Source organism: Gymnoscopelus braueri (assembly GCF_963280865.1).
Source record: "Gymnoscopelus braueri genome assembly, chromosome: 6".
NCBI lineage: Eukaryota > Metazoa > Chordata > Actinopteri > Myctophiformes > Myctophidae > Gymnoscopelus > Gymnoscopelus braueri.
The window spans coordinates 37,412,762-37,436,712 of record NC_137607.1 but is presented as its reverse complement, the minus strand read 5'-3'; the positions used below and the strand labels follow the sequence as shown (position 1 = coordinate 37,436,712).

The 23,951-nt window shown below is 40.7% G+C and overlaps 2 protein-coding genes across 2 annotated transcripts in view; both read right to left on the bottom strand.

Moving 5' to 3' along the window:
• Positions 1–533: 533 nt before the first annotated feature.
• Positions 534–23,951, bottom strand: part of LOC308086916 (uncharacterized protein) — a 33,750-nt gene continuing 10,332 nt past the window's right edge. Inside the window, exons 16-30 of the mRNA XM_080430559.1 lie at positions 9,470–9,680; positions 9,265–9,378; positions 8,028–8,168; positions 7,477–7,610; positions 6,751–6,957; positions 6,560–6,600; positions 6,321–6,445; positions 5,359–5,484; positions 4,049–4,146; positions 3,835–3,934; positions 3,327–3,370; positions 3,064–3,103; positions 2,677–2,944; positions 2,227–2,378; positions 534–1,894 (exon numbers count right to left, since the gene is read on the bottom strand). Of these exons, the coding sequence (XP_080286685.1) occupies positions 1,763–1,894; positions 2,227–2,378; positions 2,677–2,944; positions 3,064–3,103; positions 3,327–3,370; positions 3,835–3,934; positions 4,049–4,146; positions 5,359–5,484; positions 6,321–6,445; positions 6,560–6,600; positions 6,751–6,957; positions 7,477–7,610; positions 8,028–8,168; positions 9,265–9,378; positions 9,470–9,680 (1,933 nt within the window). The 3' untranslated portion in view covers positions 534–1,762. The remainder of the gene's footprint in view (positions 1,895–2,226; positions 2,379–2,676; positions 2,945–3,063; positions 3,104–3,326; positions 3,371–3,834; positions 3,935–4,048; positions 4,147–5,358; positions 5,485–6,320; positions 6,446–6,559; positions 6,601–6,750; positions 6,958–7,476; positions 7,611–8,027; positions 8,169–9,264; positions 9,379–9,469; positions 9,681–23,951) is intronic.
• Positions 10,959–22,390, bottom strand: LOC308086548 (fatty-acid amide hydrolase 1-like). The gene is made up of 15 exons (XM_080430130.1): positions 21,986–22,390; positions 21,766–21,877; positions 21,543–21,683; positions 20,799–20,932; positions 20,157–20,363; positions 19,905–19,945; positions 19,670–19,794; positions 17,140–17,265; positions 15,659–15,756; positions 15,414–15,513; positions 15,098–15,141; positions 14,962–15,001; positions 14,103–14,211; positions 13,858–14,003; positions 10,959–12,648 (listed from the first exon to the last, which is right to left on the bottom strand). Exons 2-15 carry the CDS (start codon positions 21,772–21,774, stop codon positions 12,508–12,510), a joined length of 1,461 nt encoding a protein of 486 aa, XP_080286256.1. The 5' UTR covers positions 21,775–21,877; positions 21,986–22,390; the 3' UTR covers positions 10,959–12,507.

The window sequence follows — 23,951 nt, the reverse complement described above, 5'->3', positions numbered from 1 at the left end:
CCATGATCAGCCATGTATTTCATAACATTTTCAGCAATAACGTCACAAAGAAAACTGTACATTCTTGTTAAAGAGGCAAACATGAGAAATAAGAGACAAATATATCATTTGAAATTCCAATGTATCGCCATTTTCCATTGTGTTTTCATTTCTGATGTGTGATGGAGGTGCCTCTTTGCCTAATAGTAAAGAGAATTCAATTTCCAAGACTGTAGCTGTGCCCGTTCATGGTACATTGGCTGAGATATTATAATACTGCCAGTGATGGAAAAGTGGTACAAGGGCAGATACATTGCTACCGTATAGCTTAATTTTCATCACACTAATGGCAAAAGATCCATTCACCAAAGGAATCGTTAAAGTAATGAAATGTCAACGTGTCTGATTTGTGAGAAATTAAGATTATTATTCTTTACTATTCCATTAATGTAAACAAAGGCATGTCGGTTGAAAATTGAATATAAATGAACAAGACTTATTTTGAGTTGTGATTGAATAGAGTTTATTTAGGCTATTACAAACAATTAAAAAACAATTTCCCTCTGGGAGAAATAAGGGGCATCGTGAAATAAAAACATATTTCAGGATTCAACTGTTGTACAGTCATACAGCAAATGTGTTCCAGCTAAAGCGTGAGTTATACTTATAGTGCGATCTGCGATGTGCTGTGAGCTTGTAGATCGGCTATTTTTGGTGCACGACACTGGCGCGCAACTAAGTATAAATCGGGTATTAGTTGTCACCACTGTGCCACTAAGCAAGGCACATCATCCAATTGGTTTGGATCATCCCAATCTTGATTCTTTTTTTAAATGCCACATACCACACAATAGGTTGAGCATTGTGCAGGAGATCATCTGAATCCGGCCTCTATGAGGCCGCCAAGTTGGAACAGATCATTTTAAATGGGGTTAATACAATAATCAACATAGTAATAGTTCAGTTTGCACATTAGTAGCCTAACTTTGAGTTTATATTGTATATTATATATTTATGACAAGATTTATATATAGAACGTGTTGATAAAAAGTGAAATCAGGTAATGCACAGCAGCTCTAGGTGACTTAATCCAATGCAGGCAATTTAAAAACATCTTTTAAAATACAGGAATTTAGAGAATTGTGCACTCTAACACAGATTAGTTTGACTGTTTGACAGTTTGACTGCCAGTCAAATGGGGGCAAAATTGCCTACCTTGCCTATAATTTAAAGCAAATATATTTGTCATGCTACTTTTGTCTTTTTGATATACATCGCTTTTAGTTATTTTAGTTACTTCATAGTGAAAATAACTCAATTTAAGCTTCCATACTTGGATACGTGACAATATGTTCTACTGTTTTAGTGGGTACGTACATTAGCCTGTTACTAACTGTGTACTTGATTTGTGATATTAGGAGATGGTATGTGTATTCAATGATGATTGCACACTATTTTATTTCACCAATAAGGATTCTAAGCACTATACATCACTGTGACAAGCTGTATGCATATGCTATAGTATATTGATTTTTAGACTTCCCATTATACCTACATCATTACAGCAGCTCAGAAGTATGGAAAGAACATGTTTGGGAAAGTTAATTCAAAGATGGAATGGAACGGAACCTAACCGTAAAATATACACATGATCCCTTTTAAAGCAGCAAAGCATGGCTCTATACTGTGACTTTATCATTATTCATATATTACAAAAAACCTATAAACCACTGAGTGAAAAAGTCAGCATAAGCCTAAGGCCCAAGGCTGCCATGTTTCTCACTTAATTCTCGCTTATTTTACATTGTTTGACCAGCTGTTCCACCTCCTTCATAAAGCGTAGGCAGAGTTCATCTTGCCAGGGCAGAGCTACACACTGTACAGCCACAGGCAGCCCCTCACCTCCAGCAACAGCCTGCATGCAAACATAGATAGGAGTCAGTCAGTAGCCTACCATGCACATTTAGTACATCACCCCAGTCAGCATCACTGTACAGGATGGTGCCTCCACCTACTGGCCAAAAGAAGAACTTGTGATTCACAGATAAGCCGATTATTCATAAGAGTTTACTTGATGTAAGAGTTGCGTGAAGCTGATACAAAAGAGGTGAAACTGTTGACTCTCCATTGTAAGTTAACATTAAGACCACTGAGGATAGGATAGAGTAAATGTAATGATTATGATTGAATGAATGGTTTACAGCCTATTGACTGAACATGAAAACCTTACGTCCTCTATGTTCTTGCCTTTTTGAAGAGCTTGTCCAAGGGGTCCTGAAAATTGCCTTTATAGTGTTTAAGTTCCTCCTCATCCTTTGCAGTCACTGTGGAAACAGGCACCACTCCAGCAGGAAAGTTCAGCAGATTGTAGAGAATGGTGTAGGAAAGTGCAGCTGGTGCTACACATTAACAGATATACAAAAGTTAAGTAAGATCATTAAGATATCATATCTCTGCTGTCCGGCAGAAACCAGCTAACTCCAAAATGTCAATTTTTCAGGAAATGACAAAAACAAAATAAAAGTGGAGTTAGGAGGTTTTGTTCATCATTAAACAGCTGAATGGAACTCCAAGCTCACAATGAGGTTGGAGGTCAAAAGGGGGTGGAGCCTGGAGTCAGCAAAACCAGCTAACTCCACCCCCCTTTGGTTGAGTTAGCTGGTTTAGCAGAAAGTTCGAGAATCCAATGGAGTCAGCTGGTTTTGTCAGAAGCGCTTTTTAATACTTTTCCTTGGTTGTTCAATAGCACTGATTTATGTAAAAAATGCAAAAGCGGAAAAATTTTGTTAGCTGATTTCTGCCGGACAGCAACGATATGTTTATATTTTGTAAAACAGCAAAAATAGTGCACCGTACAGTTGAGCTTGCTACAGTAGGAAAGGGAGAAGGCTGGTCCGAGCATGGGGCATAGCAGCACGTCCATCTCACATCTCCTCCATTCAGCTATAGATTCATAAATGTAGTCCTAATAAGGAACACAAAAACTTCATTTCCCATGGATAACACGCATGGGAAATATGCAAACATAACTGGTTGAAAGACCAGAAAGCCGGGTTGTGACCCTAATGTCTATCTGTAGCCTACCTCCACATCAGCATGCTGTTTCCACAGAGCTTGAATGGAGCTGAAAAAGAGCAGCATATTTTGTCTCATGTTGGGAACAAAAAGTGGGCCACAAACTGCACCACACCACATCTGATTAAGCCTGATTTATACGTAGTTATGTGCAGGGGTTACACACCGAAAATAGCAGAGCTACAAGCTCACAACGCGCTGTGCTGTGAGCTTGTAGCTCTGCTATTTTCGGTGCGTGACATCCACGCGCAATAAGTAGTCTCTAGTCTCACCCAACTCCACAGACAGCGTCTATGATTTCCGCCATGCGAGGAAACTGGGGAAGAGATACTTAATGTCAAACATATAGTAAGCAACATTCTCAAAGTGCAGACCTACAGCTGACCCTGAGAAGATGTCTGTATACAGTAGAAGGTCAAAGCTGCATGTCATTTGTCTGTCTGCATGAACTTGTTCCGTGTCCAGCCTGATAACCCCTTGATGGCTTTTTAATGGCGTGGCTCTGCAGGAGGCCTTCAAGATTTATTTAATAGTGTGTGTGTGTGTGTGTGTGTGTGTGTGTGTGTGTGTGTGTGTGTGTGTGTGTGTGTGTGTGTGTGTGTGTGTGTGTGTGTGTGTGAGCTAATCTTGCAAACAGGGACCGATGAGTGCCAAAATTTGTATGCACAGTGCCAGTAGACCACATGCAGGTACACAAGTACCTCCACTATTTCTTCCACGTTTTATACTTTCTGTTACATTTCATAATGGGGCTAGGATTGGGCGAAACCTTGCACTCACCAGGGGTTTGAGCAGGCTAGAGATGAGTCTCTTCACTAATATTGGTAGACGGTAAGTGAAGATCTGCATTGTGATAGCTGGATCCACAGGGCCTTCCCTCCTGAAACATTATGTTTATGCACATTTTAAGCATCCTAATAGAAATGGTGATAGTAGCCCATCTGATTATATTCAGTTGTTTTAGCAAAGCATAACATATTGTGTTTGAACTCACATGCCACTGAGAAAGGTGATAGCACCGTCTGCAAGCATACCCCTGATAATCAGCTCATGCATGGCATAACTGAGTCTAGGTGGAGAGTAGCACACAAACTAGACGGAGAGAACAGACAAAAAAGAGACACTCGTTATTATACTTCATATTGTCACTGTTGGGCATAAAACCTTTATCTCCGTATTTCATTATCTCTTTCGCCCCTGTCTGTGTGTCTGTGCTATGTATCTGTGTGAGCAGCTAGTTTTGGACACCGCGGGACTGATCGGCATGAAACTTTGCATGCACACTCGTAAGTAGGCCAAGGAAAAACCTCCACCACAAATGATTCAAATCGGCCCCACAGGCCGCTTCACATTTTAGCCCATAACACTTGAACCTTAAGCCTTACAAAAAAAAAAAGTTAGGCCCTGGATTCCTTGGATCATGGCACAGCTCTTGACCATGAGTACCTCAGAGAGCATTGTCTGCTGATGGAGCCGCTCCCTCAGGAACATGAATGGGAAAAATCACACCCAGTGTGAAGTGGGCGGTGTGGTCACAGTGGTCATCACAGTGATGGAAGTTCACTTAAAGACAAGTAATATTGTGGACCAACCATTGTACACCCCTAACTTTAAAAAAAACATAAATGTGTTTTTTTTAAGTGCATAGTCCTATTTATAGGGCTATGCACATGTGTCATGTTTCACTAGCCAATCACAGTGCTGAATAGACTGTGATTGGCCAATCACGGTGCAGGGTTAGGGGGGTACACTGATGGCCAATCACAGCGCAGGATTGGGGGGTGCAAATATCCAAACCTCACATATAGGGGCGGTTTCACCGCCCAAAAAGCGTGAATGAGGAAGAGGAGACAGAAATGGAAAAGTGAAAGAAAGGATGAAGTAGGGGCCTGGCATGGCCTGACTAATATCACTGCGTATTCTTTTTTTTTGCACTGGCAGATTCGTCGGGTTTCCTGGCTAGAAGAAGGGGAGGTGGTGGAGTACAAGATAGAGTGCGAGCTAGGCTGTACAGTATGTGCTTCTCCTAATTCATATGAGGGGAGGTGTTGGTTAGCAGCCGTGGTCTTCAGCATGTGAGAATATTGATTGCTTCACTTGTAAAGGCGTGCTATTGGTATAAATCACTACCAATAGCACACATACCAATTATTGACTGAAATTGTGTTGCTCCTTTACAGTGGCGCCATCATAAAATGCCAAAATGTTGCCTGCATGCAGTATATGGGCGTGGCATATACAGTATGTGGTAGATTACATTTTATTGATCACTGGGGTGAAATACATGATGTGAGTGCATCTTACAGTGTGTCCTGCTTTCTCCAACAGAGCCTTGACCTCCCTGAAGGCTCGAGCCATGCTTGGAGATGGTTCCAGGTAACCATCGTTCTCATAGTAACCAATCCTCAACGGGTTGGAACTCTGGTACACCTACACAACAGGGGAAAATTCATAATTTCTATATTCTATAGTCAAGTATCATTCTCACTCCCCACATTCTGCCGCAGTCAGTGGTGTAAAGTTACTAAGTGAATTTACACAAGTACAATTTTGAGGTATTTTTTTCCTTTATTGGAGTATTTCCAATTTGTTGTCACACAGCGCTGCAACGCATTGTGAGCTTGTAGATCTGCTATTTTCAAAATATTTTTATACATTTGAAAACTTGAAATGGGACGTTCTGCATAATGAGTACTTTCTACTTTTGGAACTTAGTACAAGTACATTATGATACCAATACTTTTGTACTTTTACTCAAGTATATTTTGAATTCCAGACTTTTACTTGTAACAGAGTATTTCAATATTGCAGTATTGATACTTTTACTTAAGTAAACAAATGTGAGTACTTTTTCCACCACTGGCCACAGTCTGGTAACGCACACCATAGCACTCCATTTTTAGTATCTGCAGTTGTTGTCTATTTAGATCCTAGTTATGCTCTTCAGATGTATGTCGTTTACTTGTTCACACATGCTATGTACGTTAACATGTCAACATGCTATTCGCTTACTTAAAAGCTACAATAAGTAATTTAATAAATAAGTAAAAATAAATAAGCGCTTTGGATAAAAGCGCTATAAGTGTACCATTTACCATTTATTTAGACAGATACTAGGTTTGATGTCTACATACCTACTATTCCAATTTACTAATTTATATTCTTATCACTATTTACTTGACTGCCTACTCTGTTGGTGGTTCATACCACTTACTCCGATCTTGCTAAATTGAGCAGTAAAATGAACGGTAGAACAGTAGACACACCTCAAGGTTAAAAGGAATGGGTGGAATTGTCGGATCCAGGCAAAACATGTGGTTAGAGAGAAGAGCCTGCATACATAGGGCAAGGCTGCCCACATCTTTAGCCAGCGGCCCAGCAGATGAAAGCACTGAAGAAAGAACAAACAGAAAATCTAATCTCTTAGAGCACTCATATACAGTAGTTTTCACTTTTAGATGAGCCACATGTGACCTGAGGTTTACCCTACTTGATTTGGTCTTACCTGACTTTTGTCCCCGACTGAGGGTCTTTATGCCTCGTGCACTGAGGAGACACAAAGACATCCTGCTGTGTCAATAAAAATTATAACACTACTATTTCATGTTGTACCATTTGTATTATGGCTGACAGTACATGCAGACAGACAAATGACTGCAGCTTTGACCTTACTGTTACTACAACCCAAACACCCACCTCAGCCTCCCAGCAGTGGGCTTGAATCCACAGATCCCACAGAAGGCAGATGGAATACGAATACTGCCCCCTATGTCAGTGCCTATACCTAGCACAGAACCTCCAGCCCCGATGAGAGCCCCCTCACCACCAGTGGAACCACCGCTGGCCTTCTGAAGGTTGTGAGGGTTGAGAGTCTGTCCATAGATGGGGTTGCTGCAGTCATAACTGGAGAAAGGGCCAGGAGGGGGCCAAACAATGAAGCAATGTGCATCACAACACCCATTTCGGATGCTGTAAATGCACTGAATGGACATTATCACGTTTAACCAGACTAATGTTTGGTCAAGTAGGTGAGAAACTGACCTACCGACGGGGCGTTTTGTATAAAGTATAGTTTTGGACCACGACAGAGGCGTGCCGTCTCAAGCGAACTTGAGCCACGAGAGGCACCACCGAGCGAGCTAAAGCGGGCGAGTTGCTGTGCCGAACTTTGCGAAGTTCGCTTGAGCCGACTCAGCGCCGTCCAAGTTATGTACCGATAGGCACAGAATCGCAAATCATGTTTTGGGGTGAGCGTTTACCCCAACTTTCATCAACCCACAGAACAAAGACAAAACACCCACTGAGCCCCGTCGTTAGGTCAGTATCTCACCTACTTAGACCAATCAATAGTCTGATTAAACATGATAATGTCCCATTCAGTGCATTGACAGGATCCTGATACACAGGTTAACAACGAATTACCTTGAAAGACCTTGGGGAAGATTGGTTTTCACAAACGGAATTGCTCCTTGTCTCTTTAGCACTTCTACAATCACACTGTCCATCAGAGCAGGTTTGTCCAGGTTAGAGATCGCACCACATGATGTGTCATAACCCTAAGAAGAAAATACAACAAACACGTAAATCTAAAATAGTTCATCCAAACTGTATATTATGAGCAGTTGGCTGCAATAGGGACACTAAGGAAGCATTTAGGGGTTGTGTCTTGCTCAAGTACATGAAGCTACAACAAGCCAAGATCGAACTGGGGAACTTCCAGAAGTTCCCAGAGGGCAGCTTCAGATGACCACTATACCTCCTGAGCCACTGCCACATTGGTGCTTAAATCAACTGAATTAAGGTTGCATACTTCTCTCCACACAAAAAAGTTGTTTATTACGACACCATTTTTTTTTAATGAAGCATGCAACCGTCATTAATTTGAATTCATCTGATGGTTTGCTCTTATGGGTGTATACTGTTATGCTGAATAAAATGCTCTATTAACTGAACAATAAACCAGCACAAATTACCTTGCAACCTATATTTTCCTTGATGCTGACAGGAACTCCATATAAGGTCCCTTCTTTACGAGAGTCCACAGTTTTTAGCTGGTCAAAACTCTCCACCATAATCTCTGTGCAGCAGTTTACTCTTTTGTCCACTTCCAGGGTCTGTGAAGAAAACATGGATATGTTAATGTTATCTTCATCTTTTACAGACAAAATGTGTTTCATACGGTTATAGATAGCTCGCTTAATGTTACCCTAGTCTGGTAGGTGATCATCATTTTGTTATGAAGCTAAGATTGTCACCCCGTTGGGAGATCTCTATCATTTAGATTAAAAAATAAAGTGATTAAAAAGTGGGATTCATGCAATCCACTGCCCTTAATATGTAAGAAAACCTTTACGTAAAGATAGAAAAGATTATAAGCATTCCATCCCCTGCCCAAAGTAGAGTTGGTTTTGGGTCAGTATCTAATTTATTGGGGAATCTTGTACAATTTGCAGTAATCAAACATTCAGTAAGGAAAAGCTAAAGCAGTGTTTATCTAAATCTTTTGGGCCAGTGCCCTCTATCCAATATCCATGGTACCATGTTGTTTAATATGGTAACATATTACCATCCCTGTCACAGGGATGTCGCACAGTGCTGTGAGAGGGGCCTGATGTGACAGGGCCTGACATCCCTGTGACAGCCTCTAGAGACAACGTGCTGTTAATAGAGATTGAAACTGAGTGATATCAAGGGAGTGATCATTGATTGATTGAATACTTTATTAGACAGAAATGTAAACGGCACAAAGTACAGTCAGACATTTGGGCTAAAAGGATAACACAAAAATGTCCACAATGAGTTTGCTTTCTCTACATTTAAATTATGAACCACAGGCTATAACAGGGTAAACAGCTGTGCAACACTGTACACCTTTTTGCTTAATCATGTAGTTTGTAGAGTATAGTTATCATTGAGGTTTGCAGACCTGAATATCTGTCAAATATCCAATATGAATGAAGCTTTATTGCAGTAATCAACCACAAACCAAACCTGCTCAGCCAGGTTTGAGATCACACCAGGCTTTCCACTTCCACAGGTGAAAGATTTACTGTCCACTGCTCAGATCCGGTCCAGGACCCACTTAATTTATCCAGTAATTTGCACACACACTTGCATGCACACACATACAGACCGTTTCAGTGTCCGATCTAGACCGGATCTGAAATTGTTTTTCAGAATACTGAAAAGTGTTGGAAACTTTTTTCTTACCTTTTCCATATAGCAGTAGAACACATCTTCAGGTCTTAATGACCCTTCCTTCAGATGTGTTGTCAGCTCAGGTAGAGAAAGTGAGAGGATGAGAGAGGTGTCTGTACCAGGATGCTAAAAGACGCATTGTTAGTCCATTAGTGAAATGAGCACACAACTCGCGACGACATGTTATTACTATAACAAACAATTGGTGAAACTTTACCAAGTTTTTGTACTGGTGCACAGCCTGCTCTGCTTGCTGCAGTGTAGCTGCCCTGCGGTTTCTTGCTGTCGAGATTTTCCTTTTCACCTTTTGTTGACTGAACCATTTGACCAGCATGGCCAGTGTGCCGGTCCCACACAGTGTAGCGATCAGAATCGCTGTCCAGGTCGCTTCTGCTCCAAAATGTTTTTGCATTATCTTTTCCTCGACAGATTAGCTCAAGTACCAAGACAACAGCATTCAATGCTCGTAGTAGATCTACTGTAGAAAATGGAGACAGGCAGACTTGACATTTGATACTGTGAGCATTGAGCAACTTCCAACTGGAAATACTAGACCTACTGTCTGCCAATTTGGCCTGCAGGCTGCAGTATAATTAGTATTCATTACATGACTTTTTTTTCCTAGCCAGGGCCCACAAACTTTGGAAGGCAGTCATATACATCTTGATCACATCACCCCAGGGATTGTGTGCGCAAGAGGTGTGAGAGAGAGAGATAATCCTATATGATAGAAAGTCTGAAACCACAGACAGAAATACAGACAGACAGTCATGTAGGACAAGCGACCCCCCAACCCGACAAGCACTTAGAATTGTAGGCATTACGTTTAGTTTGCACTTTAGCACTTCTGAGTTTGTAGATCGGCTATTTTCACAATGTTTGCCCCTTTCTTATGTAATATTTGACAATTTGGCCACATTTGGTATTAACAAGTGTAACTTTAGAAATGTTCGAACAGTTCGATCCCGGGCTCCCCCAGAGTCAGTGTCGAAGTGTCCTTGAGCAAGACACTGAACCCCTAATTGCTCCCGATGAGCAGGTTGGTGCCTTGCATGGTTTCCTCCACCATCGGTGTATGAATGTGTGTGTGAATGGGTGAATGTAATGCACAATCTATGTAAAGCGCTTTGGATAAAAGCGCTATATAAATGCACCATTTACCATTTACCATTTTATATGATATAAAGGTTTCAGCATAATAATCTACATTTATTACAAGTTTTATTTCCGACAGAGACAATTTATATCTGATCTCTGGTAACCTTGAGGTCATTGACCAGCTCAGCATAGCATTTTCCAGTTTTTGTAGACATCATTCTCTGCTATAATCGTGTATACATTTCCAAAATGACATTTCTGTTCTAATAGTGAACAGCCAGCTGGGGGAGCCGTAATACTTCCTGTAAGATGCATGTACAACAAAGTCAAAGAGAAAGACTGTATTTTTGGTTCAAAAATACAAATGTATTCGAATTGAAATGAATTGAGATCAATTAATCTGAGATCAACTACCGGTAATCAAAAATTCATGTCTATGAATTGAATACCAAGGACCCCAATGGAAACAAGACCGCAAGGACTTTTTTGTACAGACCTTTTAGACAAAGTATTATAAATGTAATTGTGCTGTTTACATTTTTTGCCTAATAAAATATTCAATCAATCAGGTTCTTTATTGTGTGAAAACAGTAGTAGCTCTTTGAACACAGAAAATCAATGTTTCTAATTCAGAACATAACAGCTGTAGAAGAACACAAAATTAGATTCAACTGATCATACATACAGTACAGCAAATGGGGATAAATCAGATCTCATAGGAAAACAGGGGAACCAGTACAGTCACCAATATGGCGGGTGGGTGTTGTGACTGACTTTTTGTATTTAACGGGCAGGAGAAGCTAGGGTACACTACAGTATCTGTGGTGAGATGAGTTGGATTATGCTGAATTCGCCAAAGTTGGATTTTAATCAAAGTTTACTCACAGCTTTTTGCTGCTCCGCCTCCTGCCGAAGTGAGGTCACTCCTTGCTCAGAACGTGGAATACCGTCATGTTGTAAAATCATGCATCTCAGTGTAACCAGCTATTATTGGAAATGAATGACTGCCATTCACTTTGACTCTTGTAGTTTCTTTTGGGGTGAGTGCAGGGTTAGGCTAAATAAATGATCAGTGTGTGTGTTGTAGGTGGATTTAATCACAACAAATCAAATGATGGCTTTCATTACAGTACCTTTAAGCGCTATGCTCTGTGCTCAGTGCCAGGGTGTTATGTTCACAGTACCATGGGAAAACCAAAGCCTTGGAAACCAAATTTCACCCAAGAGCAAACTGCTGTCATCAACAACAAATCTACAGTACTTAAAACAGACTAATTATCTTGGGAGTTACATAACATATAATAACGCAGTGAATACATCTTACACTGGTCCTATGAGAAGAGTTTCTCAGTATAAAGCCCAGTTCATAAGCCCAATGCATATCATCAAACCACATGGCCGGACACAAAAGGTTACTGCTGCATGGACCTCCTTTTGGGACAATGGGTAAATATGATAGCAAACCGTGGGCAGAGTTCCGCATAGAACACATTTTTTTCTGTCCATGTGTACCTGTCTGTGTGATTTATCCATCAGAAGTGCTGTTTGTAATGGGGTTGGTACACTCTGAGTATGATTCCAGTACACTAACACTGGACAATTAGTCAAACGTCTGTGGACAGTTCGCTGGACTCTCCGTCCATGTACTAAGAAGGGTAGACAGCAGTAGACCTAGTATAAAACTAATACAAATAACACCACCAAAAATGCCAAAATCATATCATGAGAGAGCTCAAACCTTGGACCATGGGAACATATTCAATTCAGATGTTACAACTGCCATTGTGCCACTAGCAAGCGCATAAACAAGTTTGGACCATTTATAATTATCTTCTGCAGTTTTAGCCATTTGTGAGTATGTACATTATCCTGTTGCTTTAATTGTGATTAGGAGATAGTGTGTATGATGATTGCATGGAATACACGGCGTGTTTCTTGGCTCTCTCCTGTCTCTCTTAACTCTATGAAATAAGAAAGGCTTAAAAAAACCTTCACATTATACCTACATCATTACAGCAATTCAGCTAAAACACACGTGTCCCTTTTAAATTTAAAGCAGTAACAATCTAAATATTTTCTATAATTACTGATAGATTACAGAGGACCTATTAACCACTAGGTTTGTGGACCTCAAGGCAAATTCATCTTAAGGCACCTCTAAGGTTCATCACTCTCGCTTATTTTACATTGTTTGACCAGCTTTTCCACCTCCTTCATAAAGCGTAGGCAGAGTTCATCCTGCCAGGGCAGAGCTACACACTGTACAGCCACGGGCAGCCCCTCACCTCCAGCAACAGCCTGCATGCAAACATAAGAGTCAGTCAGTAGTACAATATACATGTATTGTAGTACAGCATCACTGTGTACACTGATGCATACTAGCGATTCCCTACAGGACTTGACTGAGCTGAATGAACACAGGATGTTACTGTGTACAAAATGGCACATAACACTGTTAAATAAATCTTTTGGTGACTTATATGAGAAGACATTAAATTGATATTTGGATTATTTTGATTTATAGTTCTCATACCTAAACCATTATTAAATGTCTTTTGAAGTCCATTCTTAAAGTCCTCCTCAATTGTGTTGGTCATTTTGTGACCACCACGCACGCACACCACACCACACCACACTAGCAAACAAGCTATACTTGAATAGCAATGCCAGAGTGGAGGGGGACAGGGCTTTTTGAGTGGGTGCTGTTTCCACAAGGTCCTGGACCTAAAGTGTGCCATGTGTATAAACAATTTAAAGGTAGGGTAAGTGATTTTCTTTGGTTAAAATAAGTGTTAAATCGCTCTATATTCTGATAGTACTCATTGCTATAGAGTGTTTGTTCAGTAAAAGGAGTCTCCTTTTCTCTTCTGCTCTTTATTAAACAGAAAATGCATTTTCGTTTCAGTTTCAGTTTCATTTCCAATTTTATCCAATCAGGATAGAGAACTCAATCAGGATATAGATTAAACAAGTGAAATTGGAAGTGATGACACTAAGAAATGAGCAGGCAAAATTGGAACTGGAACACTATAAAAACGAAGCTTAAAAATGGGTACTTTCTCCTGATTGGCTGAGATTTTGACACCTACCGGAAAATTGATTTTCTGTTTATTAAAGAGCTGGAGAGACGGGGAGACTCCTGTTACTGAACAAACACTCTATAGCGATGATTACTATCAGAATATAGTGCTTTAACCTTTAAAAAAAATACTTTTTGTTTTAACCCAAAAATATCACTTACCCTACCTTTAATTAGTATCAACATTGCCGGGAACATTACATATCACTGCTCAATTTGTAGTGGCCATACAGTAAACCCTAGTGGGCATTGGGCATATGGCTGCATATCATTTAACATCTATGACATAGATGAGGACAGGGCAATATAACAAGCAATGAGCAAGCAACAGCCTTCTTACTACAATGTATAGGCTATATTCAAAAGTGACACAATTCACAGGTTATTGACTGAACGTGAAAAGGATATGTCCACTTATACTCTCTTACCCTTTTGAAGAGCTTGTCCAAGGGGTCCTGAAAATTGCCTTTATAGTGTTTAAGTTCCTCCTCATCCTTTGCAGTCACTGTGGAAACAGGCACCACTCCAGCAGGAAAGTTGAGCAGATTGTAGAGAATGGTGTAAGAGAGTGCAGCTGGTGGTACAGAGTTACAGGCATACGAAAGGAAGTAAGTCCATCAGTATGTTATTTGCTATATGTGTTACTAACAGAGAGCAGAATAGTGCACCGTACAGTTGATCTTGGTACAGTAGGACAGGTTGTAGGCTGGTCCGAGCATGGGACATAGCAGCACGTCCATCTCAAGTCTCCTCCACTCAGCTATAGTCTCATGAATGTAGTCCTAATAGGGGTGAAATGATACAGTAATTGATGCGATGCATCGATTTCGAATTCCAACAATCCAACTACAGTACATTGATATGTGAACTGCAGCTACTACTTCTATTGTCGATCTATGGTCCTTTCGTAATGCAAAAAATTGATTGTATCGATACTAAGAACTTGTGCCTTGTACAGTATTTAGCAACGTTAAAACAAGAAAGAGGGGTTTAATTACTTAACGCTTGGTTCCATATCGCTACACTTCATCTACGGTATCTATAAATGAGAGGAATCTCTCTGTGTGACAGCACGTGTCTCAAGGTGCAAATGTGTCCATATGTGTTCAAATAAAATGTCTATATATTTGCCAGTGAATCATTGTGTATACTTATTTATATCCATAATAATACATTTTCTCTTAAACGACAAGTCCTGCACAATTCACATATTTGGTTCACACAGATTGAAATTATGGATAAATAGTTACCGTACTATATCGGTTTTAAATCACTGAAACGTATATCGTATTGCTATAAATGAACGAATATCATCCATGTATTGTATCATCAACCACGTATTGTGATGCGTATGGTATCGCTGTTAAAATGTATTGTTACACCCCTATGTCCTAATAACACAAAGAAAATACATTTCCCATGGATGCCACGCTGCAAATATGCAAGCATTAATGGTTTAAAGACCATAGCTGGTTTGTGACCATAATAATAAAGCTCAATGGTTGTGACCAGAATGTCTATCAGTAGCCTACCTCCACATCACTATGCTGTTGCCACAGAGCTTGAATGGAGCTGAAAAAGAGCAGAGAGAGGGAGGATGTTTACTCTCATCATGCCATAGGACGTTAGGTAGCACAAACGTGCAACACCATGCAAGATTATTCTCACCTAACTCCACAGACAGCATCCATGGTTTCAGCCATGCGAGGAAACTGGGAAAGAGTCACATAATAGTACGAAAAAGATTTGGCAATAATGTAGTAACTTAATAAAAAACTAAAAAGATATGACCACCTTTCAAGTCACATCAAATCACAACAGAAGACTATCAGTACTTAATATAAGTTACCATAAAATCTTTATTAATATGTACATATGTAGCCTGATTTATACTCCATAGTACAACGGTCTCGCTTGTCAACAAGAACTATTCCGTCAGTAGACCCTGCATATCTACCACTTACAGAACAGAGGGAGCACTCACTAGGGGCTTGAGCAGGATAGAGATGAGTCTTTTCACAGATTTTGGTAGTCCATAACTGAATGTCTGCATGGTCAGAGTAGAATCCACAGGGCCTTCCCTCCTGAAACATCATAGTGACTGGTTGTTCTCAAAGAATGTCATTGCAACATTTTGCAATGACATTCCTTTGGAAAATGGAAATTAGGATTTTGATAATTTTTCAAAAGTTGAAATATTGTGTGGCTCAAAGGAAAGTTTTAACTCACAAGCCACTGATAAAGGTGGCTGCACCGTCTGCAAGGATACCCCTGATAATCAGCTCATGCATGGCATAACTGACCCTAGGTGGAGAGTAGGACACAAACTAGATGGAGAGAAGAGATGGAAAAAGAAACATTCATTAGTATATTTCATAATTATACAACATATATTAACCCCTTAAACCCTCTTTAGCTACTTAGTGAAACGGACCTGTGTTGGCTCTGTACTTGGTCTGCTCTCGTTTCCTTATAGCCCATCTATGCAACGCGTTGTGAGCTTGTAGATCGTCTATTTCTGATAAATGTTCCCCCAGAATAGGGGGAATAGTTAATGCATTTCAGTCAGGACAACTCACATATTGATATAACAGGTATATACAATAGGTTTTGTTTTGGGCACTAGAACTGCATTCTTGGCTTGCTGCTGTGTTCATAGAAGGAAATGAAAAGTGACATGCACGGTGCAGACCGTGCAGCAACGCCCTGCACATAGACACACACAGACAGACAGACACACACACACACACACACACACACACACACACACACACACACACACACACACACACACACACACACACACACACACACACACACACACACACACACACACACACACACACACACACACACACACACACACACATTAAAATCAGGGAGTGGGAGCTGACCAGTACAACTACAGTGCACTGGTCCACTGGAGCAGTTGGGGGTTCAGTGCCTTGCTCAAGGGCACTTCAGCCCTCAAGCAAGCTGGCTCAAACCAAGGGGCCAGCCTGAGATTTTTACAGTGACGCCAATACGGAAGAGACAGTTCATATGAAAGGCCTGTAGTTTCGCTGTTTTACCCCTGCGGGAGTCAGAAAGAATTAATTTTAACGCAAGCGGATGGGTTTTTGACAAACTTTGACAGACTCGATTTTCTTACCTTAATAAAAATTGTCATAAATACTATATGCTTCCAGTCGCTAGTTTAAAGTCTCCTTTCAATCATCATGATATGCGTTTTGGTAAACTATGGTCCCATTTATTTTAAAATCAACGATAAAGTAGGTTATGCTCTGGGAGGGGCGGGATGATTTGATTGACAAGCTACACAACCAATAGCATTCATTCCCCGCCCCCGCTTTTGATTGACAAGCTACCCAACTAATAATGGTCTGGTTTCATTCTGCAGGATATGATGCGATATGACGCGATATTGAAAGATGGCGGATTGCACACAGCTGAACAATCGGCTTCATTTATAGAGTCTAGGGGCGTAACGCTGTCCATTCATTTTATACAGTCTTTGGCTTAAACAAGCAGAGAGAGGCTGTACATGGTACTGTAGATTACTCATGACGGATTCTTAGGTATAAATAATTTGTGTGTGCGTGCGTGCGTGCGTGCGTGCGTGCGTGCGTGCGTGCGTGCGTGCGTGCGTGCGTGCGTGCGTGCGTGCGTGCGTGCGTGCGTGCGTGCGTGCGTGCGTGCGTGCGTCTTACAGTGTGTCCTGCTCTCTCCAACATAGCCTTAACCTCCCTGAAGGCTCGGGCCATGCTTGGAGATGGCTGCAGGTAACCATCGTTCTCATAGTAAACAATCCTCAGTGGTTTGGAACTCTGGTACACCTAAAGACAAAGCCCAAAAGAATCATTTCTATATGGTATAGTAAAGTATTATAATAAGTAAACATAGAGAGAAATCATGTGATTGATATGACTTTTGATCACTAATCCTGTGTTAGACGCTATTATTTACAGACTTTCTACATAGACTTTTGACTCATTACATGTGTACAAAATACGAAACACCCATGGATTCTACAATCAAATCCACCAATTCAGTATGTCTCTGCTAGTGGTGATCTGGTCTAGGAATTTCTTGAAGACATTATGAAGTATGCTCTGCTGCCATACAAAGCCTAGTGCAAATGCATATACACCATGAATCAAACTGGAAAAAAGATGTGTGTTTCAACTGGCCAGCCAAATGTGTTATATATGTGGTAAGTGACATTGCACTAATTGTCTCCGCCAGGCCGAAAGGCATGGCGAGAGAGTATGTTTTGCCCCCTGTCCGTCCGTCCGTCCGTCCGTGTGTCCGTCCGTCCGTGTGTGTGTGTGTGTGTCATTATGTCTGTGTACAGCTAATCTCCGGCACCGTTGGCTTGATTGCAGCGAAACTGTGCACACACACTCCCTGGATGCCACAGCAGAACCTCTGCCCCAAATGTTTCACATGGGCCTTTTATAGCGCCACCAGGAGGCCAATTTGTGCAAAACATATTTTTTGGCAGTACTCCTACAGATTTTGTTCAAAAATCCCGCAAATCGGTACACGATATCTCTATAGTCATTCAACAAAACTGGTCTTTCAGATTTTTCATATCCCATCCTGATTGGCTAAAAATGGCTTCCAAAGTTTGCAGGAGTGCTCCGTTTTGAACAAAATGCCTCAAATCATGAGGATGCAATTTCCGTGAAATTTTGCACGCACATTCACATTAGGCAGAGGAAAAAATGACACTTGAAAATGTTCAAATCAGCCTCATGGTGGCGCTATTACAGGCCGATTTGTGTTTTTACCTATAACTGCACGATATGTGTAAAACTTTGTATGTGCACTCTCTAGAGGTCAAGGAAAAACCTTTGCCCTGCATTTTTCACATCTGCCTTTTATAGCGCCACCAGGAGGCCGACTTATGTAAAACCCTTTTTTTATATTACTCCTTCCAATTTTATCCAAATTTCACGCAAAACGGTACACATGATCTCTACAGTCATGTGATCAAGACGGATGTGTTTGATTTTTCATATTCCATCCTGATTGCCTAAGATTGACATCTAAAGTTGCAGTAGTGGCTTGTTTTGAACAAAATGCCGCAAATCATGAACGCAGCGTCCGATTGCGATCACACTTTGCACGCACATTCACACTATGTTGAGGAACAAATGCCATCCTTTTAACATTGGCCTGTTATAGCGCCACCAGCAGGTCTAATTTAGCAAAAAAAAAATTTGAACAAAATGCCTCAAATCACGAATGCAGTGTCCGATTGCCGTGCAAGGCCTAAGAAGAAAGGCACCCTTTCCACACTGGCCTATTATAGCGCCACCAGGAGACCACAATAACCTACCTGACCTGGTGGAGCCCTGTGCTCCGAGGAGCACTTTTTCTAGTTGTTCATGTATTGATGAGGTAATTGTTTATCCCCCAAAATCAAGATGGCTGATTTGACTTTGAGACAAATAATTAAATGTTGACCAAAACTGTAGTTACTGCACCTAGGCTTGTTTAGCTTCAGGAGAGAATTGCCCGCATTCACAAAGTTTCCTAAGCTGGATAAAGATTGTACAGCTGACAAATGGATTTTGTTATGGTGTGGTGTCTTCCCATGACTATATGCAATTTATCATTTGTTGCATCACCATTGCTTGACGGAAATCATTGATGTAAAAAAAATTAAAACGTATCAAAGTAACTGATGTTCACCTGAAAAACATTAGATAGCATCAGTTATCATGTCGTGCAATGTGCAGTTAAGTATAAATTAGCCATTGGCTTGATTACTGTAACTCCCTCCTTGCTGGTCTGCCTGCATGCTGTCTCAAACCTCTATCACTGATCCTGAATGACGCGGCATGCCTATTCTTCAACCTCTCCAAACTTTCACATCTCACCATTCCCGCCCTCCCTTCACTGGCTCCTGTTTGCTGCTCACATCCAATTCAAAAGATTGGTGATGACCTACAAGGCGATCAAAGGCACCCCCTTACTTTCTGGACATGATCCATCACTACACCCCTTCCCACTTAGATCATCTAACACTGTCTGTCTCTCCTCTCCCTATGACACCCTGGCCAATGCTTCACGCATCCTCTCTTCTGTCTCCCAAGCTGTGGAATGACCTCACCCCCCAGTCAGTACTGCAGGCTCACTCCCCATCTTTGGCCACAGTCTGAAAACTTTGCATTAATTGTTAATTGTAAATTGGACTGAGCAGTAACATGAATCGTAGAAAGGTGGACAAACCTCAAGGTTAAAAGGAATTGGTGGAATAGTCGGATCCAGGCAAAACATGTGGTCAGAGAGCAGAGCCTGCATACACAGGGAAAGGCTGCCCACATCTTTGGCCATCGGCCCAGCAGATGAAAGCACTGAAGTAAGAACAAACAGAAAATCAAATCTCTTATGGCACTCATATAGTTTCAATTTTAATGACTAGATGAGCCACATGTGACCTGGGGACAACTTTATTCAGTCTCACCTGACTTTTGTCCCCGACTGAGGGTGTTTATGCCTCGTACACTGAGTGAGACACAAAGAAATCCTGTAAAATGTAACCTGGCTGGCATACAACCTCAAGTGTCATTGATATAATCTAGCTCTACAGTTCAAGATCAGGTCAAGATAACCATACAATGTTATGTTGTGCTTTAAACTTTAAACTTGTGGCTAGTATTATGACTGTAATATGTATTGTTACTCTTACAACCCTGATTGGAGTTAAAACACCTACCTTAGCCTCCTGGCAGTGGGCTTGAATCCACAGATCCCACAGAAGGCAGCGGGAATGCGAATACTGCCCCCTATGTCAGTGCCTATACCCAGCACAGAACCTCCAGCCCCGATGAGAGCCCCCTCACCACCAGACGATCCTCCGCTGGTCTTCTGAAGGTTGTGAGGGTTGAGAGTCTGTCCATAGATGGGGTTGCTGCAGTCATAACTGGAGAAAGGGCCAGGAGGGGGCCAAACAATGAAGCAATGTGCATAAAAAACGTCTCTTATGATGATGCATTCCTGCAGTGCTGGCACTAACTGAACTTCTATATTCATTCAATGGTCAATTCATTGACCATCATTTGAAATAATCACTTATTGACCCTAAGATTTTATTTAACCACATGAACTGCTAGGATCCTTATTCCGGGGTGAAAATATCAGATCTACTGTACAAGCTCACAACACGTAGCCTTTGCGATGCATTGTAAGATCGTAGATCAGCTATTTTCGGCAAAGAGATTTGCTGTTGAGGGAAAAAAGGAGCGGACCTAGTACAGTATAGAGTCCTGGGGTACCTTGGTCAACTATATAATATAGGGTTTAATTGCATGGTTAATACAACACAACTAACTGATAAAAAAGATGAATAATGAATTACCCTGAAAGACCTTGGGGAAGATTAGTTTTCACAAACGGAATTGCTCCTTGTCTCTTTAGCACTTCAACAATCACACTGTCCATCATAGCAGGTTTGTCCAGGTTAGCAATCGCAGCACATGATGTGTCATGACCCTAAGAAGAAAATGCAACAATTAAAATAAGATTAAATAATATTCCACCAGATGCAATTATATGTAAGAACAGACACTGAGTGCCAGGATAGGAATGAACCCATGCTTACACATCATGAGTGCAGAAATTGTATTATTGGTGCTATGCTCTGACTAGATTAAATGGTGCATTAAATTAAATGAATGAAAGTTATACATTTACGTCAATGTATTAGTAAATCCCCACTTCTCTACAGGCGTTCTCAAAGTGGAGTCCGGGGACCTCCAGGGGGTTCCAGGGGGACCCCAGCAAAATGAGTAAACATATAGCATCAAAATCTGTTTAACCCTACATGTATATACACTGGCTATTTGAAAATAGCTGATCACCAAAAGTATTTTTGAAACATTTTACGAACACAAATCTTGTATTGGGGTCACTGACACAAAACCGTTGAGTCAGGGACCGGCAAAGAAAATAATTATTTGGGGGCTTGACATGAAAAAACGCTGCTCTACAGAATACAGAGAAATGTGCAACCTTCATTCTTTTGATTTAGTTGAATCAATTGTGTTCATTTCTGCTGAATGAAATGCTCTGCTACCTGAACAATAAACAAAGATTACTGTACCTTGCAAGCTATATTTTCCTTGATGCTGACAGGAACTCCATATAAGAGCCCGTCTTTACGAGAGCCCACAGTTTTCAGCTGGTCAAAACTCTCCACCATAATCTCTGTGCAGCAGTTGACACTTTTGTCCACTTCCAAGGTCTGTGAAGAAAACAACATGGATATATATGTACACACAACACAACACATAAGCATGTACGTTCAAAGTTAACTTGTTTCATACCTTTTCCATATAGGAATAAAACACATCTTCAGGTTTTAGTGAACCTTTCTTCAGGCGCTTTGTCAACTCCGGTAGAGAAAGAGAGGATGAGAGAGGCGTCTCTACCAGGATGCTGAAGACACATTTGTCAGTCCATTAGTGAAATGAGCACACAACTTAGTAATAAGACGTCAGTTAGTGAGTAATAAGATGTCAAACAATTGGTGCAAAACAACTTTACCAAGCTTTTGTACTGGTTCACAGCCTGCTTTGCTTGCTGCAGTGTAGCTGACCTGCGGTTTCTTGCTTTCAAGATTTTCTTCTTTGCCTTTTGTTGACTGAACCATTTGACCAGTATGACCAGAGCACCTGTCCCACACAGTGTAGCAATCAGAATTGCTGTCCATGTCGTTTCTGCTCCAAAAATAAGTTTCATTTTCTTTTCCACAACAGGTGTCTGTCTGTGTGTTTCTATGTGCAGGGCGTTGCTGAAAATGAGCACTTGCGCTCAGCTACTACCCTGGGTAAATTAAAAAACAAAAAAACAAAACAAAACAAAAACAGGTCAACTGTCAAATCACCAAAAGCAGTTGAGATTAGCTAGGCCACGCAAACAAGTACATTAAATGCCTGTGGTAGGTAGGTCCTACACCTCGTTTGCCTTTCAATAAAAGAAATGTAGATAGAAGGACCTAAAATGCTTTCATGTCGGCAGCCAACAGGAAATAAAATAAAAACGCCCATTAGGCATCGCCTGCCAAGTTGGCTTGTAGCCAACAACTGCCTGATTACACTTTCTTTTCCCATAACTTATATTACTACTGTATGTTATAGACCTATATACACAACCGTTCTGTATAGAACGTTCTGTCAGGACGTGGCAACTAACGATAAACAAAAAGTAGACAGGCAAGGAGGTTAACTAGTACGGTCTACAAAAAAAAAAGAATTGTCCTAAACAGCACAATTGTTTTGCAATAAATGAGTGACTGGACTGGAGTAAATTTAGCTTTAGGCCAATAACTATTGGATATAAGAAATGTGATCATCAAAATGTACCAGAATTACATTACATTATATAAAAAACTATATATAATATTAGTTCAAATAATATTTGAAGTAATATTATATTTGAACCCTGACAAGCACTTGGAATTGGAGAAGTTATCATTATTTAGTTTGACCCGTTCCGATAAAAATGACTTTTGACGCAGTAATGGTGTTATTTATTATTATTCATTTTAGAGGTAGTAAAAAGGTCTTAAAAGTTCTTAAATGTTCACTTTAGAAATGTGCAGAAACCCTGTATACACTTATACTGTGTGTTGGTTTGTTTACTGTTGAGTGAGAAAACAATGTTGCACATTAAGTGAATCATCTGGGAAACCCCTGGGGGTCCCGACCCACAGTTTGAGAACCACTGATCTAAAGCATCTGCACTATGGCATCAGTTATTTCCAATTTTGGGCAAGCTCAATCCAATCTCCATTGTTTCCAGTATAAAAGTTCCAAAGGTCACCAGGTGGTACTGAGATAAATATGTCAAAGGCGTCAAGATAACTTTCACATTATTTGGTGTTGACATCCAGCACATTGTGTAGTGTATGCTGCAGGTAAAGTGTGTGAGTCCTTCGGCTTCCACATTAGAAGTTGAAGGCTGGTCTGAGCTTGTTGGGACACAGCAACGTTGTGCCACTCAGAACAGTCTCATGTACTCCTTATAAAAATACAGAGAACAAAATGTGTCTTGTTTCTACAAAGTGCATGTGCTAAAGCATGCATGTGGTTAACAGCACACACAAAGCAGGTTATGTGAACAAAAATCACTATGTCAATATTAGCATTTTGTTTCAAGAGATCTTGAATAGAACTGCCACAGGGAAGGAAGTTTTGAGTCCATATGTACACTCTCAATTAAAAGACAATAATAACGCACATCCTCCATCTTTGGTGCTGAGCCAAACTGCAAAACAGCAGAATCAAGAAGGGGACTCACAACTCACTTTGATAATGCTCACATTTTATTCACAGCAGCATCAGAAACACTGTTGCAAACAACACAACACAAAACACAAACAAATCAATCAATTAAGACAATCAAAACAAAGTGTGGGAAAACAAAAAAGAAATATAACACAGGCACAAATATATTTTGGCTCCTACCACATGTATTTAAATTATCAAGGCACAGTAAAAGCATGTCCACC